Source organism: Podarcis gaigeae (assembly GCF_964106915.1).
Source record: "Podarcis gaigeae genome assembly, chromosome: 1".
NCBI lineage: Eukaryota > Metazoa > Chordata > Lepidosauria > Squamata > Lacertidae > Podarcis > Podarcis gaigeae.
This window is the reverse complement of record NC_139678.1, coordinates 129,909,329-129,926,877: the sequence shown is the minus strand read 5'-3', so window position 1 is coordinate 129,926,877 and position 17,549 is coordinate 129,909,329. Positions and strand designations below refer to the sequence as shown.

Genomic DNA, 17,549 nt, shown 5'->3' with positions numbered 1-17,549 from the left:
GGAAACTATAGCAGCCATGGCAGGTCCTGAATGTCAAAGGCATGAGCTACTGCAAGACAAACTATTTATCTGAGATAAGTCTAGATGTCCTTTATAAGGCCCATCTTAAACTTTAATGAGCCTGTGAAGATGGGAACGTCATAGTAACTCCCCTCACCCATTTTCTTCACTGCTCCAGAAGTTATTTTCACAATGAGATCTCACCCTTTAGTCTTTCCAGTGTCCTTTATGGTACAAAATGTTGTTCTTGAACCAACACAAGGGCTGAGAAGAATCGAAACATTGATTTTGTAAGAATCAGCATTTCTTGCTAGAAAGGTGGCCAAGGTGCAGGAGATACATCATATTAATACCGATCATTAAAGGTCCCAGTGACTGACCTCTACTTCTGGTTAAGAGTCTATTTCTGGGTCCAAAAGGAGAAACTTTTCACATCTAAAGGCACCAACAGTTCTCTAACTTGGAATGCTCCTAATTATCCCTTGTATAGAAGGAGGCTGCAGTGGAGCCAAAATCATGAAGCAGGCTAATTTTAACTAGAGATAAAGGCTGGGTGATATTCAACATCAGTCATACTCAAAGTACACCCAGTGAAAGCAAAACTTAAATAACTGAAGTCCATTGATTTCAATGGGTCTACTCTTGAGTATGAGCGACAATGGATAATGTCCATTAAATGGAAACCATTCAACGTATTTACATGTCACAAATGGAACCAGAAAACAGTTTGGAGGGGAAAGGGGGAAGATTTTCAGGTATATTAACATTACCTTGCCTTATGGTTAAATTCACGGTACCAAAAAAGCACTGCATGTCTGGCAAGAATCATGGTATTTTCTTCCTAAGTGGGAAGCTTTAACATTGCTGAGTAACATTGCTCTATTCACCTTAGAGCCCTAGAGCAACTAGCGAGTGTGAAGATCTCTTATCTTTCCTGCAAATCCTTGGCTTTGCCTTTTACGCTTTTCCTTCCCTTCTGGAGATTAAATAACACAATCCGGTATAAGAATAAGTATCCATCACTCCTGAGCCCTTGGGAAGGTCTGACTTAGCAGAAAGTTTCCCATACTAGGTTGCCAAATTATGACTGTAAATTTTTATTAGTATTGGGGTTTTTAAAAATAAAATAAAAAAGACACGTTTGATTTGATTTGACTCTTGGTTATTTTCCTTTACAGCTTTTCATAACAGAGAACCCATGCCACCTTAGGACTCATGTTCCATTAACACTGATGCTTATTTAAAAAGTCAACGTTATTTAACAAGCAGAACCTCCAAAGCAAAACAGCTAACTGAATTAATCAGCATGTTTATTTGCTTAGGAAGAGGCAGGCTTCTCCTACCTTCCTGCTCCCTGCCACCCAACCATTGGTATTAAACTGGGATAGCAATCTTGCTGATTAGTGTGCTGCAAACTGTCACGGAGCACATCTGGTATACTTGTTATCTTTGCATAGAAATACCACCAGGCTGCACAAATGGCATTGCCAGTGGATTTTGGCTTCACTACATTCCCGCCCACTTTAATAGGGTATGACTGCATATCTCCACCAGCCCCTTTCATAGCTAAGGATAATCCTTCATCAGGCTTATTAACTATGTGTCAGCGGCAGGCTGGAAGGCAAAGAGTCGTGGGCGCTGTGGGCTAAGTCTCACAGAGGATTAAGACCCAGGTCAGTGGAAGGGAAAAGTTGGGAGGTGAAGGTAGCAGGTCAGGGCTGATTGCCAATGGTCAAGGTGAGTTCATACTTTGGCAGAGGGGAGCCAGCAACTGCTTCAGCCTCTCTTCAGCTGGCTCTCCTCCTCCACTGACACCCAGATCATGAAGAGCTTTGCACATTGCCCAGAGGAGGACCCAGGACCAGATTTAGGTCTGATGAGGCCCTAAGCTACTGAAGGTAATGGGGCCCTTTATATGCCCAGCCGTCCTTTGTCAACAACAAATTGCCGCTGTTTTTTGTGTTGAATATATGCTATATGGTAATTTGTGGACCTAATAGGTATCTAAAGCCATTTGCCCATAACGAAATATGTACCATATTTTTTGCTCTATAAGACTCACTTTTTCCCTCCTAAAAGGTAAGGGGAAATGCGTGTGCGTCTTATGGAGCGAATGCAGGCTGCGCAGCTATCCCAGAAGCCAGAACAGCAAGAGGGATTGCTACTTTCACTGCACAGAGATCCCTCTTGCTGTTCTGGCTTCTGAGATTCAGAATATTTTTTTTCTTGTTTTCCTCCTCCAAAAACTAGGTGCGTCTTGTGGTCTGGTGCGTCTTATAGAGCAAAAAATACGGTATTTTATCAAAGTAATTGTTTGATATACAATTAATACAGGTTTTTTTCCTTTAATTTTTTTTTGGGGGGGGGCTCAAGAGGGTGGGGCCCTAAGCTATAGCTTGTTTGGCTTATACATAAATCCGGCACTGGGGGGGGGGAATCCCTCTCCTTCGACAGAGTCTACGGCTGGTTGGGATGAGTCCAGAAGGAGAGGGCTAGAGATGGACACAGGGACCAAACGCCAGCTCCAGCAACACCTTCAACTAGGGCAGACTCGCCTAGATGAACTCCATTGTGTTTTTACTACAGTGGTACCTCGGGTTAAGTACTTAATTCGTTTCGGAAGTCCGTTCTTAACCTGAAACTGTACTTAACCTGAAGCACCACTTTAGCTAATGGGGCTTCCTCCTGCTGCTGCTGTGCCACCACTGCACGATTTCTGTTCTCAACCTGAAACAAAATTCTTAACCCGAGGTAATATTTCTGGGTGAGCGGAGTCTGTAACCTGAAGCGTATGTAACCTGAGGTACCACTGTATTGTGAACAAAAGCCGATTGCCATTCATGTCATCTTTGCCTGACCTGTGGGTGAACCTGCATTCCTGACAGTCCCTGGATGCTAATGAAAGACAAAATCTGGGATTCCCTCCCAACCCGTGCCAAAATATTGCAGTCATTTTGCAGCTCCCCAAAACAGAAATTGATCCATCAAACTAGGGTTTGTAGTTAACACCCCAAAACCCAACAGTGTCCAAATCACTTCAAACCAGTGCCAAAGTTCGGCAACAGTTTTGCAGCGAAAACTCCACAATTTTCAGCCCCCCCAACTGAGTCATTTGAACTGAAACTGAAGGTCATAGGTATCACCCCCAAACGCAACCTTGTCTGATTCACTCCAAGCTGTTGCCAAGGTTAGCCAATAGTCCAATAGCCTGTTTTTCAGCAAATACCCTAAGTTTGCAGAGCCCCACCAAACTGAGTAATTGATACTCAGACTTGAGGATCATCGGTGTCAAGCCAAAGCCCAACATTGTCCGATTCACTCTCAACTGGTATCTGCCAAGTATTCCTGGTGAGTGGACAAGTGAGGTTCAGTCTGCCTCTTCCCGTCCCTGGCAGGTAAATCTAAAGCAAAGCATTGGGGTGGAATTCAAGGTAGTGCTAACTGTGGAATGTATGAGTAAAGCAAAGGTAAAGGGACCCCTGACCGTTAGGTCCAGTCGTGGTCGACTCTGGGGTTGCGGTGCTCATCTCGCTTTACTGGCCAAGGGAGCCGGCATACAGCTTCCAGGTCATGTGGCCAGCATGACTAAGCCGCTTCTGGCAAACCAGAGCAGCGCACGGAAACACCGTTTACCTTCCCGCCAGAGCGGTACCTATTTATCTACTTGCACTTTGATGCGCTTTTGAACTGCTAGGTTGGCAGGAGCAAGGACCGAGCAACGGGGGCTCACCCCTTCGCGGGGATTTGAACCACCGACCTTCTGATCAGCAAGCCCTAGGCTCTGTGGTTTAACCCACAGCGCCACCCGAGCGAGGCTTTTTCCTCACGCAACATGCCTTTCCCCCCTCTCCTCCCCTTATTTGCTAAGCTATTTCAAGGGAGCAGCAGGAGTAACTCAACTGCTCTGCATTTATTCTGAAATATTTGCCTGTTGCCACACAATTCTCAAACAAAAATAAAATCAAATATAAAACCTCACATCTTGTACCAGCTGAAATATCAATTTTCAGAAATAATAATCTAAATTTGCTTATGTTATTTAAAGGATGGCATTCCAGATATTCTTACTTAAACTAGAGGCTGCCACAACTGCCCCAGCCTCTAATCTTCCAACTGACTAAGCAAAAATGAAACCCCTTCTGCCCTCAGAAACGCAAAGGCTATGGAACATCTTGATTGCTTCTTAAACCTTTTCCAAATACATATCCAGAACAGAGATAAAAACTGAAGTTTGGAAAAGCAGAGAGTAAGATTAATGGCTTGATTTAGACTTAGAATCGATCAGGAAAGGAGATCTTTGTGTTCGTGTGAACAATGTAAATCTGCTAAACTCCCCGCAGAAGCTGCAGTCAAAGTAGTAAACAAGATGTTGAGGTGGAGGAGAACTGAATGGAAAATGATATTGAAAAAGCTCCTATGTAATATAAATCAATAGTACATGCACAGCTGGGTACTATATTCAGTTCTGATGATCTATTACAGAGCAGATGTAAAAGAAATAGAGGGGATTTGGAGATGAGATGGAAGACAGAAGTGGCTGCAGGCCTAGAAATGACTTGAAGTTGAAGGCGCAGAAGGAATGGAATAGATCTGTTAGAGAGAGGAAATGAGTGGAAGGATGCAATCAAAGGACGGAAGGACAGACCTGGGCGGAGGGGTATGTTTGGCTCAGCCTTTTAAGCTGCTCCTTTATGGAAACTTTAGTAACTTTCTGCAATATATAACCTGCCAGTGGGACTCACAGCGCAAATGGACAGTAGCGGAGAAGAATTTCCGAAGATTAAAAACGGATCTTGAAAATATCTCATTACCTGAGGCATGCAGGAAAACAGTGGGGAGCCAAACTAAACTTTTAAGGAAGATAGCTCCTCTGATACTAAGTTAGCAAATTACGGCCCATATTAGTCACAGATGTGAATTAAAGAGATAGTCTGAAATATAAAAATCCCCTTTAAACTGGAGAACATTATTAACAGTTCTTAGTGTATAGTCAAAGAAAGTTAAAGCCTGGGAAAACTTTTCTTACAGGAGTGACCCAATAAATCCAGACTGATATTCTTAATACTGTTTAATATAAGCCACAGCCTTTAGGAAACATAATGCAAAACAGAACTAAAATAATGCTGTACATAGATGGCTACCTCTTAGATTTAGAGCATTTTTGCATTACTTCTGAAAGGTGCTCATGTCCCAGATTGCTCACTATTCAAAATACTAGGGGGAGTGAAATTAAGATGCCAATTCCCTTTATTGGGATTCTGCCCTGTTATACTGCATCAATGAAAGCATGGCATGAACACAGTGAGTGGCATTCAACTAAGTTTTATTCAAAGTAGACCCACTAAAATGGATGAAAATTGCTCCATTAGAGCCGTTGATTTTAGTGCGCCCACTCTGAGCAAAGCATAGTTGAGTAACACCCAGTCTCTTAAGAGTGCAACACTTTCTTGTAAAAATATACTGACAGGATTCCTTGAGTAAAAACATGGGCGGCCAGGAAAATAGGGAGAAGTTTGGAGGCACACTGCCGTTTAGCAGACGCCAGATCTTTGAACAGTTTTGTAGGACTGCTCAAGGGAGCCAGCAAAGCATCTTTAACCAGAACCCATCCTTCTCAAGGTGAAGTACTAAGACAGGGATAGCCGACATGGTGTCATGTAGATATGGGCCACAACACCAATTGTAGCCCCAGCCAGTTTAGCGAATTGTCAGGGATGTTGGGAGTTGTAGTCCAATAACATCTGGCAGGCACCATGCTGGCTGTCCGTGTACTAAGAGAAAGGCACCGGTTACATAGAATCATCGAACTGTAGAGCTGCCAGGGAAGCCAAGAGTCATTTAGTTCAACTCCCTGCAATGCAGGAATCACAACTCAAGCATCCATGACAGGTGCCCATCAAACAGAATAATAGAATCAAAGATTTGTAGAGTTGATAGGGACAACAAGGACCATATAGGCCAACCCCCTGCAACAACAACAACAACAACAACAACAATTTATTTGTACCCCACCCATCTGGCTGGGTCCCCCCAGCTACCCTGGGCAGCTTCCAACAAAATACTAAAATACAATAACCTATTAAACATTAAAAGCTTCCCTAAGCAGGGCTGCCTTTAGATGTCTTCTAAAAGTTTGGTAGTTATTTTTCTCTTTGACATCTGGTGGGAGGGCGTTCCACAGGGCGGGTGCCACTACCAAGAAGGCCCTCTGCCTGTTTCCCTGTGACTTGGCTTCTCGCAGTGAGGGAACCGCCAGAAGGCCCTCGGCACTGGACCTCAGTGTCCGGGCAGAATGATGGAGGTGGAGATGCTCCTTCAGGTATACTGGACCGAGGCCATTTAGGGCTTTAAATACAGGAATCTTTTGCCCAACATGGGGCTCAAACCCATGTCTCTGAGATTAAGAGTCTCATGCTTCACTGACTGAGTCAGGTTTATTAAGGATATTTATCGTTTTCCACTACCAATAGTCCCAAAGTGATTTACAACCAGAAGAAAAACACCACAATGAAAATACATATTAAAACCACAACCAGTATAAAAACATCCAATCCCAAATGCCTGGGAGAAGGAAAAGATATTTTCTTGGTTCCAAAATGATGACCAAGTTGGTGCCAGGCGTCCCTGAGGAGAGGGTTGTGACACGTCAAATGGAAGTATTTCTTTTTCCCTGACTCAGACAAACCATTGTTTGCTCATCAAGTGGCTAGAATTTCAAAGAATGTGATACAGTCTGAAGAGGAAACATTACTGCCTTCACACTCTGCTTCCAAAGCCGCGGTCACTTCTGTGTCGTCACAAGCAAAGGCTCCTGAAGGAAGCAGGTCCCTTTTAAGGTGGGGACCTCATTCATCACGGAACGCCACTGGCTACCTAGAGGAAACTGGAAACCTACTCAACGTTCCCTCAGAGATTGCTAGCTGTTAAGCAGCATTCAAGTAAGGCTTCTCTGGTTTCCAGGCCCACTGGGAGCTGTCCGTGGTGCTAACTACAGATAGGTAGCCGTGTTGGTCTGCCATAGTCAAAACAAAAAAATTCCTTCCAGTAGCACCTTAAAGACCAGCTAAGTTAGTTCTTGGTATGAGCTTTCGTGTGCATGCACACTTCTTCAGTGGTGCTAACCACATCCTTTTCACATCCATTCAGTAGTGCTAACCACATCCTTTTCCAAGACCTGACCTCCACTTGTTACCTTGTTTGTGGAACCTGCCCCTTGCTAGCCATCCTGGAACCTGAACTCACCATCCGCATTCATGTTTGTGGACCTGTCTTCCTGGAATTTGACCTGGGCTCGGCCGAACTCTGCTCACCAGGCCCTGCCTTGCCACAGTGAGCTCAGGAAGCCAGTAGCAGGGATGGGGAGGGAGGAGAACAAATGGCTGCTGACTTGCTCTCCGCATGACCATGGATATGGAGTTAACTATGCAGGAAGTTTACAGATACTTGAAGGATGTACTGTGGAGCTGTCACCACTTAGAGGACACACACATCAATGTGGTGTGTGTCACTGTGATCTCTGGTCAAATCTGATTTTCACGGTTCTGTACCTGTCTAGGGATTATGCAGGGAAAGGAGAAGCAACCCCATAGGTGTGAAAGTCGCAGGTACTACCCAACAGGTGTTTGGTGATGAGTAACACACACTGTGCCTAGGGCATCTTTGGTTCTGATTTTGCAAATCTGAGAAGGAACGGAGTGGTTGTGTAACCTTCTAAAAATAAAGGAGCAGAGTTTTGATTAGGAACGCAACTCTTCTTCTTCTTAATTAAATTTCTATACTGCCCTTCACCTGAAGATTACAGGTTTACTACACACACCCCATAATCAAGAGAAGTTCTAAAAATTCTCCTCACTTCCAATGTTCTTTAGTCATAGAGCAGAGTTACAATCCTGTGCTCAGATGTTTGTCCTATTAAGTTCTGTGGGACTTATTCCCAGGTAAGTGTGTAAAGGATTGCAACCTTAGTGTATTGGGAGAAGCAAACCAGAAACCAAGTTATTTTCACTCACCTCTGAAGCCACAAACGGCTGCACTGCTGAACTTTTCACAGCACAATTCTGTCTTTGCTAGCTATGATTTTTTTTCCATTGTAAATTCTGTCTCAGGCTCTGCTAAGACCTGCTATAACTCTTGTGGAATAAGCTCCCTCTATGTCATATTCTTCTTCGGCAGATCATGACTCTTGCTGACATGTTCATTGAGAGAGACTTTACTCTTCCTCCCCCCCCTCCAAATTGGCTTGCTAAATTATTAACACAGCTATAAAGATGGCACTAAATCATCAGGAAAAGGGCAGCACGACAAAATTGCAGAATAATCTCTCATTTCGTTGCCAGATGTCTGTTTGATGCAGATTTTGCTAAACAGTGCGACAATAGTAGAAAACCCGCCTGCGGAAGCAGGGTGCCTGTGTGTGCTTATACATGTATGTATATACAAGAGAGTGAGAGTATGTAAATCTAAAACAGAAGTTACCTGGGTAAGGAGGCATACTGTCTTTCTCTTCCCTCAAACTGGAGATGTTGTGAAGTCCCATCTGGAGTTTTTCCAGGCACCTGTGGAGAACAGCATAATTAGAGATGACGATCAATTATTCAACCCAGTTACTGACAATGTTTCTCAAAATGATAATCAGAGAACAAATGAGGCGCCAGCATGCCAAAATCAACAAAGAAAAAACGCTGAGGCTCAAGGGGAACCCACATTAATCTTACCACTATTATTAACATTAAATATATACATAGGACAAAAGAGTGCTTGTTTCCCTTGTTTTGCCATTCTTTTTGCAGTCCAGAAGAGATGCCATCAATTTGTACATAACATGGGGCAACAGAAAAAGATGTTCTGTATCCTACAGTCCATAAAAAAATAAGAAAAAGAATCAAGAATAATATTGGATGAAGTGAAAGCAGCCATTGTTCATTCTGGACCATCTTAGGACTTGGCCCAAGATAGCTACTGTATTTTTCGCTCCATAAGATGCACCAGACCATAAGACACACCTAGTTTTAGAGGAGAACAAGAAAAAAAAAATCTCTCCCTCTCTGCTCAGCGCCCCTTCAGTGAAGCGGCAGGAGGAACGGAGCCCCTTCCATTTCTCCTCCGGCTTCGCTGAAGGGGCACTGCGCAGAGAGGGAAAGCTGCACTGCGCCTCTCCAGCGAAGCAAAACCAGGAGAGCAAGAGGGATTGGTGCGCACCAACCTCTCTTGCTCTCCTGGCTTCAGCGAAAGCAATGTGAAGCCTCCAGAGCACAACAGGAGCTCCCGAGGACTCCAGAGGTTTCATGTTGCTTTCGCTGAAGCCATGGAGCCTGCATTCGCTCCATAAGACGCACACACATTTCCCCTTACTTTTTAGGAGGGGGAAAGTGCGTCTTATAGAGCAAAAAATACGGTATATCTGAACTGCGATGCATGCAATCAATAGGGTGCACAAGTCTCCCCAACTCAGTTCTCCAATTTACAAATGGGAATATTGTTAGGGTGACAACATAAATTAGTGTTAAAATATTTTGCACCCCCAAAGTATACTGGGAAGGAATAATCATTAACTGAAATAGCTCAGAACCCACATCTGCGTTCACTTTCCACCTCCTTATCGCTCCCATTTTTTTACAAGGCAGCAGCAGCATCCAGCTACAACTATAGTTTGTCAACTCAGACGCAATGAAAAGCATACGTTAGCACACACCATGGTTTGAAAACCTTTTTGTAGCCATCATTTCTGATTCTGGTTTGCTGGCTGATCTCAAAGCATGACCTGTCAATTCTCAACTGTGGGTGGACATGCTATCTACACTGATCCAATTGCCTTATTAATGTGAATAAAATTTGGGCTCTTGATCACTACCTCCCTCCCCACCCCTCGCCAGGGCCACAATGACACAAGCTTTTGCTTCCATTTTAAGTTAATGGCAGTTACTTGGTATGGCTGAACCCAGATGTTATTTATTTATTGACATATTAATAGTCTACCTTCCCCTGCAAAGATCTCAGGACAAAGAACAGTGAAATTACACTTCAAAACGCCAATCTACAACACGTTAAGTGCAGAATAAAATTCATATTTCAATCAATCATCAAAATGCAAATGCCTACAAATTCTAGCTGAACATGAAAACTTTCCAAAGGCCGGAGTGATTTAGTCATGCTTTCTCCTGGCATGTAAATGGGAAAGAGAGAGAAGACCCTCTCAGATCACTGCATGATGTTTGACACCCGATGGCAGAATGCAAGTCTGAGCCTCCCTAGCTGATCTTAACACACCCCCAGGCAGGACTATATTTAGAGAGGCATTCAAGTTTTTAAAGTCCCAGGTCATTCGGGACTTGATAAGTCATGACCAATACATTGAGTCAACCTCAAGGGCAGTCCTCCACAGAGCACGTTTCCTACATTTATAACTTGCCATGGGACTCTCGACAGAATGCATGTGATTCCCAGGTAACCACCCCATTTGAAATTATGGCATACAATATTGGTTTGGCTCCTTACACCTGCTTTTGCCAACCTGGTGCTCTCTAGAAGTTGTTGAATTCTGACTCCATCAGCCCCAGTGGCTTGGCCAAGGCTGATGGGAGTTGTAGCCAATCAATCAATCAATCAATCAATCAATCTGGAGGACACCAGGTTGGAGGAAAGCTGTTAATAAAAATGAATGATGATTTCAAGCATTGAAATAAGGATAAACCATGGTTAATTTAAAAGATAGGTGAAGTATGAGTTTGCCATAGTTTGCCATTACGACTGGACGAGATCAATGTCTGCTGATGACTCAAAGTATTAAGAGGCTTCTTCAAATGTACTTGTAATTCTCTAGCAAACGCAGGAGCTGCTGTGGCTGGATTCCCTGTTTCTTACATTAGCATGTGTTCCCATCCTGCTACCGCTTGAATCAGCACTTTTATAAAGCAATGTACTAAGAGGCCATTTGAAATATTTTTTCTATTACTTCCACTCCTTCCTCCAGCGCAGATTAACGGAAGAGAAAGGGGACAGGATTTAATGTCTTTTTGAAACATTGTTAACAATTTATGTAAACTTATTTTTATATTGTGTTCATTTTGTCTCTGCATATAATGCATAATGCACACACAATCTAAAATTAGCATGTTCTTCAGGATTCTACGATTCTACAGCTTAAACTGCACTTCTTCCAGTCCTGCAATTTATGCATAGCGTGTCACGTTTTGCTGAAGACGAGCTGCTGTGACAGAAAGGCTGTGTGAAACAAACTGCACAAAGGTTTGTTCCTCTGTACAGTGGTACCTTGGGTTAAGTACTTAATTCGTTCCGGAGGTCCGTTCTTAACCTGAAGCTGTTCTTAACCTGAAGCACCACTTTAGCTAATAGGGCATCCCGCTGCCGCCGGAGCCCGATTTCTGTTCTCATCCTGAAGCAAAGTTCTTAACCTGAAGCACTATTTCTGGGTTAGCGGAGTCTGTAACCTGAAGCGTATGTAACCTGAAGCGTATGTAACCCGAGGTACCATTGTATGCAAATGTTTTGTGCATAAACTCTCCGGGCACGTTTCCCTGGACAACACCCTAACTTGACCAATATTATTATATTAAAGGAGTGCTTCCCAAACTTTGGGTCAAACCTGTGGGGAAGAAACAACAGCCCTAAGACACCAGGGCTGCCCTATTTCTCTGAGTGTGCTTATGCGTTCACAAACGACGTTCATTCACAACGGTGAAATGATTATGAGCAAAGTACATTGTGATTTGGCTCACAAAACAGAACCTGACATGTGGTGTATAGCACATATCAAACTCTGCTTGACAGCTGACATCATGTGACATCACGGGAAGTCCCACCCCATAATGGTTGTATCACTATGATACCACAGGAAGTCTGTCCCCTGTCAAAAGAGTTTGATGTGAGGTATACATCTAATATTACTCCCTGCTGATTCCTGCCCTGGGCCGTTTTCATTTTGAAAAACAAATCTGGCCTGTGAAAACTTGTTGGCTTGGTCTAACTTCTGCTTTAATTTTCTACCACTCTCCAGAACACTACTGTGGAAAATTTAGAAGGGTATCCTGCAGCCTCCCTGCCCTGCTTGAAGAATAGCTGCTTGAGGATAGTTGTGTTATGCTGAAGCTTGTATTTTGCCTTTGTGATAAAAATTACTGTAACTGTAACATCTTTTAAAATATATATAGTTATTTGTTATTATTTTTCATAGGTTTCGGAAACATGTGTTTAGCCATATATAGAAGAAAAGCAAGATGGTGCAAAATTCAAATCAAAACTACCAAGAACGGTACCAAAAGAGACATCCAATTCTGAACCATGCAGAAGTCACTTCCAGCACAGAAATAAAAACAAAAGCTTCAAGAAAAAATGAAGTTTCATAACAACCATAAATTGGGAGTATACCTGAGGGACTTCCCTTTTGTTTCTGAAACATTTGGATAGGTAACATATGTGTCTCTGTGTTTATTTCCTGTAGCTAAACACAGTTTACAGGAAAGTATTTCTATTAAAGCTTTCTGCCATACCCTCTTGTTCCATAACATCAAAGTAGCTGCTTTAAGAACCTTCTGAAATGCGGCTACTGTCATCTGTGCTACTACGAATAGATAGCTAATCGAAGCTTTATTTGTCAGCTCAATATTGTCATTCATGAACAAGTATAGCAAAGCAAATCCAGGAGTCTTCTTAAACAGATCGGTGGGTGATTTTGATTATTTCTCCAAATATATGATCCCAGAACACTGACAACTTGGGGCACATCCACCAGATATGTTTATAGCTACCTCTATCCCATCATCTCCATTCTGAAGGAAATCAGCCCTGAGTGCTCACTGGAATGACAGATCCTGAAGCTGAGGCTCCAATTCTTTGGCCACCTCATGAGAAGAGAAGACTCCCTGGAAAAGACCCTGATGTTGGGATAGATGGAGGGCGCAAGGAGAAGGGGATGACAGAGGACGAGATGGTTGGACAGTGTTCTCGAAGCTACAAACATGAGTCTGACCAAACTGCGGGAGGCTGTGGAAGACAGGAGTTCCTGGCGTGCTCTGGTCCAGGGTGTCACAAAGAGTCGGACACAACTAAATGACTAAACAACAACAAACAACAACATCCCATCATCAGGTTACCTGATCATCCCTATGAATACATAATAATTTTACTGGGGTTAAGATACCATTTTTGCATGGTTTTCAACATTAATTCTAAAATACTAGTAGAGGTGGATTTGTATGAAAGCATTTCCCATATTTTCACCCATGTCTTTCAGCTGTATTTGCCACATATCACACCACAGAGGTTGTGCCGCAGTGTAGAAATGTCACAGTCAAAACAGATGATGTTGCTTAAAAGTAGGATTGCCTAACTTTATTGTAAAACTTTGGCTGACTCTGCAGGGAAATAAGTGGTGTGAGTCTCGATACTAATGTTTCCCTTTTGCCTTTTCCACACCTGAAAGTCTGCCTGTATGATAGTGTGTTGGTGAGTTAAACTAGATTTAATATATTTTTTTCACATATGGATGGGCTAGGAGCTGGAAATAAAGTCAGCTGGACCCACCGACCTTCCTGCCTGTCCCCGATAAAGGATAACAAATGTCTCATCTGGTACGCCTCATAATAATTTACAGTAATTGCAATATCTGAAGGAAATGTTTTTGGGAAATGGAACAATAGGAGGAGTCTCTGTCATGAATTCTCCGCGGTGCTTTAGCAGAAATTCTCAGAGTTCCAGGTTCTTCAGTGAAGTATATTTATTTTGAGCTATATATACAAATCAGAGCCTAGGACTTGCTGATCAGAAGGTCGGTGGTTCAAATCTCCGCGACAGGGTGAGCTCCCGTTGCTTGGTCCCTGCTCCTGCCAACCTAGAAGTTCGAAAGCACACTAGTGCAAGTAGATAAATAGGTACTGCTCTGGCGGGAAAGTAAACAGCATTTCTGTGCGCTGCTCTGGTTCGCCAGAAGCGGCTTAGTCATGCTGGCCACATGACCCGGAAGCTGTATGCCGGGTCCCTTGGCCGATAAAGCGAGATGAGCACCACAACCCCAGAGTCGGTCACGACTGGACCTAACGGTCAGGGGTCCCTTTACCTTATATATACAAATACAGTGGTACCTCGGGTTAAGTACTTAATTCGTTCCGGAGGTCCGTTCTTAACCTGAAACTGTTCTTAACCTGAAGCACTACTTTAGCTAATGGGGCCTCCTCCTGCTGCTGCACCGCCGGAGCATGATTTCTGTTCTCATCCTGAAGCAAAGTTCTTAACCCATGGTACTATGAAGTGGTACCTGAAGTGTATGTAACCCGAGTTACCACTGTATCTACAGACTATAATACACGACCAGTTCATACAGTCAATCAGAGTACCTGGCTGCACCTTAAGGCAAACAGGAAGACCTCTAACTCTCTCTTTCTGACCACACTCCTCTACACCACACACTTACTGCTAGACAAGATTTCTCTTTTAAACCGATGACAGCCAATCAACTGACAGCACATTACTACTGCATCATTCTGACCCATCACTTCCCCAGAAAGTATTGCAGGCTGATTACATCAGCCAGTTGCATCAGCTAGCAAACCTCAAGCCTGCAGGCTTAGTATCTCACACAGCATTCTGTGAATCCCGACAGTCTCTGCTAGCCAAATTCCCAAAGTACTGAGATGGAAGGCCGAGGCTCCGCTGCTTCCCACACAAGTCCAGGACAACAATGATCAGGGAGGGGAGCATCTTTTCTCCTTGTAGAACAGCCTTTCTCAACCTGTGGGTCCCCAGATGTTGTTGAACTACAACTCCCATCACCCCTAGCTAGCAAAGCCAGAGCTCAGGGATGATGGGAGTTGTAGTCCAACAACATCTGGGGAGCCACAGGTTGAGAACCGCTGTTGTAGAACTTGCAAGGAAGTTCCGTCAAGGTACATTCCCATATGTGGGGCTGCAAAGAGCCCAGGAAATAGAGATGCAAGAGGAGACGCTTGGGACCTCCTTCCTCAGAAGTCTCCGAGACAAAAAATGCATCAGGATTAGGGGTAACAGAGTTATCAAACCTTTGCTCCGATTCAGTCAGTCTTGTTATCCAAGCCACATTCCATCCATTCATTTAATTCCTTGCATTTCACAATTCCCAGCAGCCCTGGCTGTTGCTTTGGAGATATGCAACCAAGAACCTGCATTTCAGGACCTTGTGATGTTCCATCTTTGAATTTATGGTTATGTCATGGAACGATGACACCAGAAGGCATGGCAATAGGAGTTTGTTAAGAAATCTGATTGCATTCTACAGGGTTTGGACAAGCGCGATGGAGTTACTATGGAGTTATTCTTTCACTATAAAAAGTACGCTCCACACATCCAAACCTCTCCAAGGAGTGTTTAGGAGTCCTTTATCGCTTTGATGATCAAGGTGTACTCCACCATGAGATGACACTATTTTTATACCATTATTTATTATCCATCATTTTGAGAAGAAGATCAAGGTGGCTTACATTATACCCTCACAACAGCCTGTGACATAGGTTAGAATAATAGAGTTGTGAGGGACTCTGTGGATCATCTAGTCCGGGGGTCTGAAAACTTTTTCAGTCCACTGTCCCTCAGACCTTGTGGGGGGCCAGACTACTTTTTTTTTGGGGGGGGGGAATGAATGAATTCCTATGTCCCACAAATAACCCAGAGATGCATTTTAAACAAAAGCACACATTCTACTCATATAAAAACACCAGGCAGGCCCCACAAATAACCCAGAGATGCATTTAAAATAAAAGGACACATTCTATTCATGTAAAAACACGCTGATTCCTGGACAGTCCGCGGGCCGCATTTAGAAGGTGATTGGGCCGGATCCTGCCCGCGGGCCTTAGTTTGCCTACCCATGATCTAGTCCAACCTCCTTGCAATGCTGGCATATGCAGCTGTCCCTTCCGGGGATCGAACTTGCAACTTTGGTGCTTATCAGCACCACGGTCTAACCAACTAAGCTGTCTGAGCTAGATTGTGACTGGGCCAAGCCATTCAGTGAGCTGATTAGACAAATGGCTTAGCAAACATTTAAACCCAGGTCTCACAAAGTGACGTCTGGCACAATAGCCACTGTACCAGAAAGTAGCCTTTTAGTTTTTTCAGATGTAGAGTCCATCCTTCACCCCAACCTGCTACTTGTTACCTGGTTTTCAGTTGTTATTATAGAAGCCCAACTTTCTGCTGCCTTCTTTCTTCCCTTTCTCCTTCATTTCCCACCATCTTCCCACTGTATCCTATGTTTCCCATATTCAACCCAAGGTTGTCTCACAACACAGCTTTGGGTCCTCAACCCTCTAGCTTATTGTATTGTAATAATAATAATAATAATAATAATAATAATAATAATAATAATGTATTTAATGTATTTTAATAATAATGTATTAATGTATTTATACCCTGCCCATCTGGCTGGGTTCCTCAGCCACTCTGGGCAGCTTCCAACAGAACACTAAAATACAATAACCTATTAAGCATTAACTGGAGGAGACTCTTGAGAGTCCCATGGACTGCAAGAAGATCAAACCTATCCATTCTTAAGGAAATCAGCCCTGAGTGCGCACTAGAAGGACAGATCGCGAAGCTGAGGCTCCAATACTTTGGCCACCTCATGAGAAGAGAAGACTCCCTGGAAAAGACCCTGATGCTGGGAAAGATGGAGGGCACAAGGACGAGATGGTTGGACAGTGTTCTCGAAGCTACAAACATGAGTCTGACCAAACTGCGGGAGGCAGTGAAAGACAGAAGTGCCTGGTGTGCTCTGGTCCATGGGGTCACGAAGAGTCGGACACGACTAAACAACAACAACAGCAATTCAGCATTAAAAGCTTCTCTAAACAGGGCTGCCTTCAGATGTCTTCTGAATGTCAGGTAGTTGTTTATCGCTTTGACATCTCCTGGAAGGGCGTTCCACAGGGTGGGTGCCACTACCCAGAAGACCTACTGTCTGGTTCCCTGTAACTTGGCTTCTCGCAGTGAGGGAACCGCCAGAAGGCCCTCGGCGCTGGACCTCAGCATCCAGGCAGAACGATAGGGGTGGAGACGCTCCTTCAGGTATACTGGACCGAGGCCGTTTAGGGCTTTAAAGGTCAGCACCAACACTTTGAATTGTGCTCGAAAACGTATGTATTATATTTATATGCCACCTTTATCTTTCAAGGAGCTCAAAGTGGTTCTCTTCTTCCCCATTTCATCCTCCCAACGACCTTGTGAGGTAGGTTAGCTTAAGTGAGATAGTGAATGGCCCAAAGTCAGCCAGTGACCTTCATGGCTGAGTGGGGATTTGAACCCTTGGTCTCCCGGGTCACAGTCCAACACTCTAACCATTACGCCACACTGTACTCCAATGCGCTGCACCTCGCTGGCTCTGTGTTTTAACATAATCTCGACTGAGATTCAGAAAATCAGCATACTGTGTCTTTTTCTTTCTTCTTCAGTTTTTTTGCCAGAAAAACAACAGGTGTTTCAGGGAGGGGAAAAACAACGATAAACACTGTCGCTGCTCCTTGCCGTCACACTTGTAATTTAAGCAGTTAATACTACTTTAAATA

At 43.7% G+C, this 17,549-nt stretch overlaps 1 protein-coding gene across 2 annotated transcripts in view; it reads right to left on the bottom strand.

Moving 5' to 3' along the window:
- Positions 1 to 17,549, bottom strand: part of PARD3B (par-3 family cell polarity regulator beta) — a 616,930-nt gene that overhangs the window by 46,929 nt on the left and 552,452 nt on the right. For both annotated transcript variants that reach the window (XM_083705169.1, XM_083705170.1), the window contains one exon: positions 8,476 to 8,555. In XM_083705169.1, the coding sequence (XP_083561295.1) occupies positions 8,476 to 8,555 (80 nt within the window). The remainder of the gene's footprint in view (positions 1 to 8,475; positions 8,556 to 17,549) is intronic.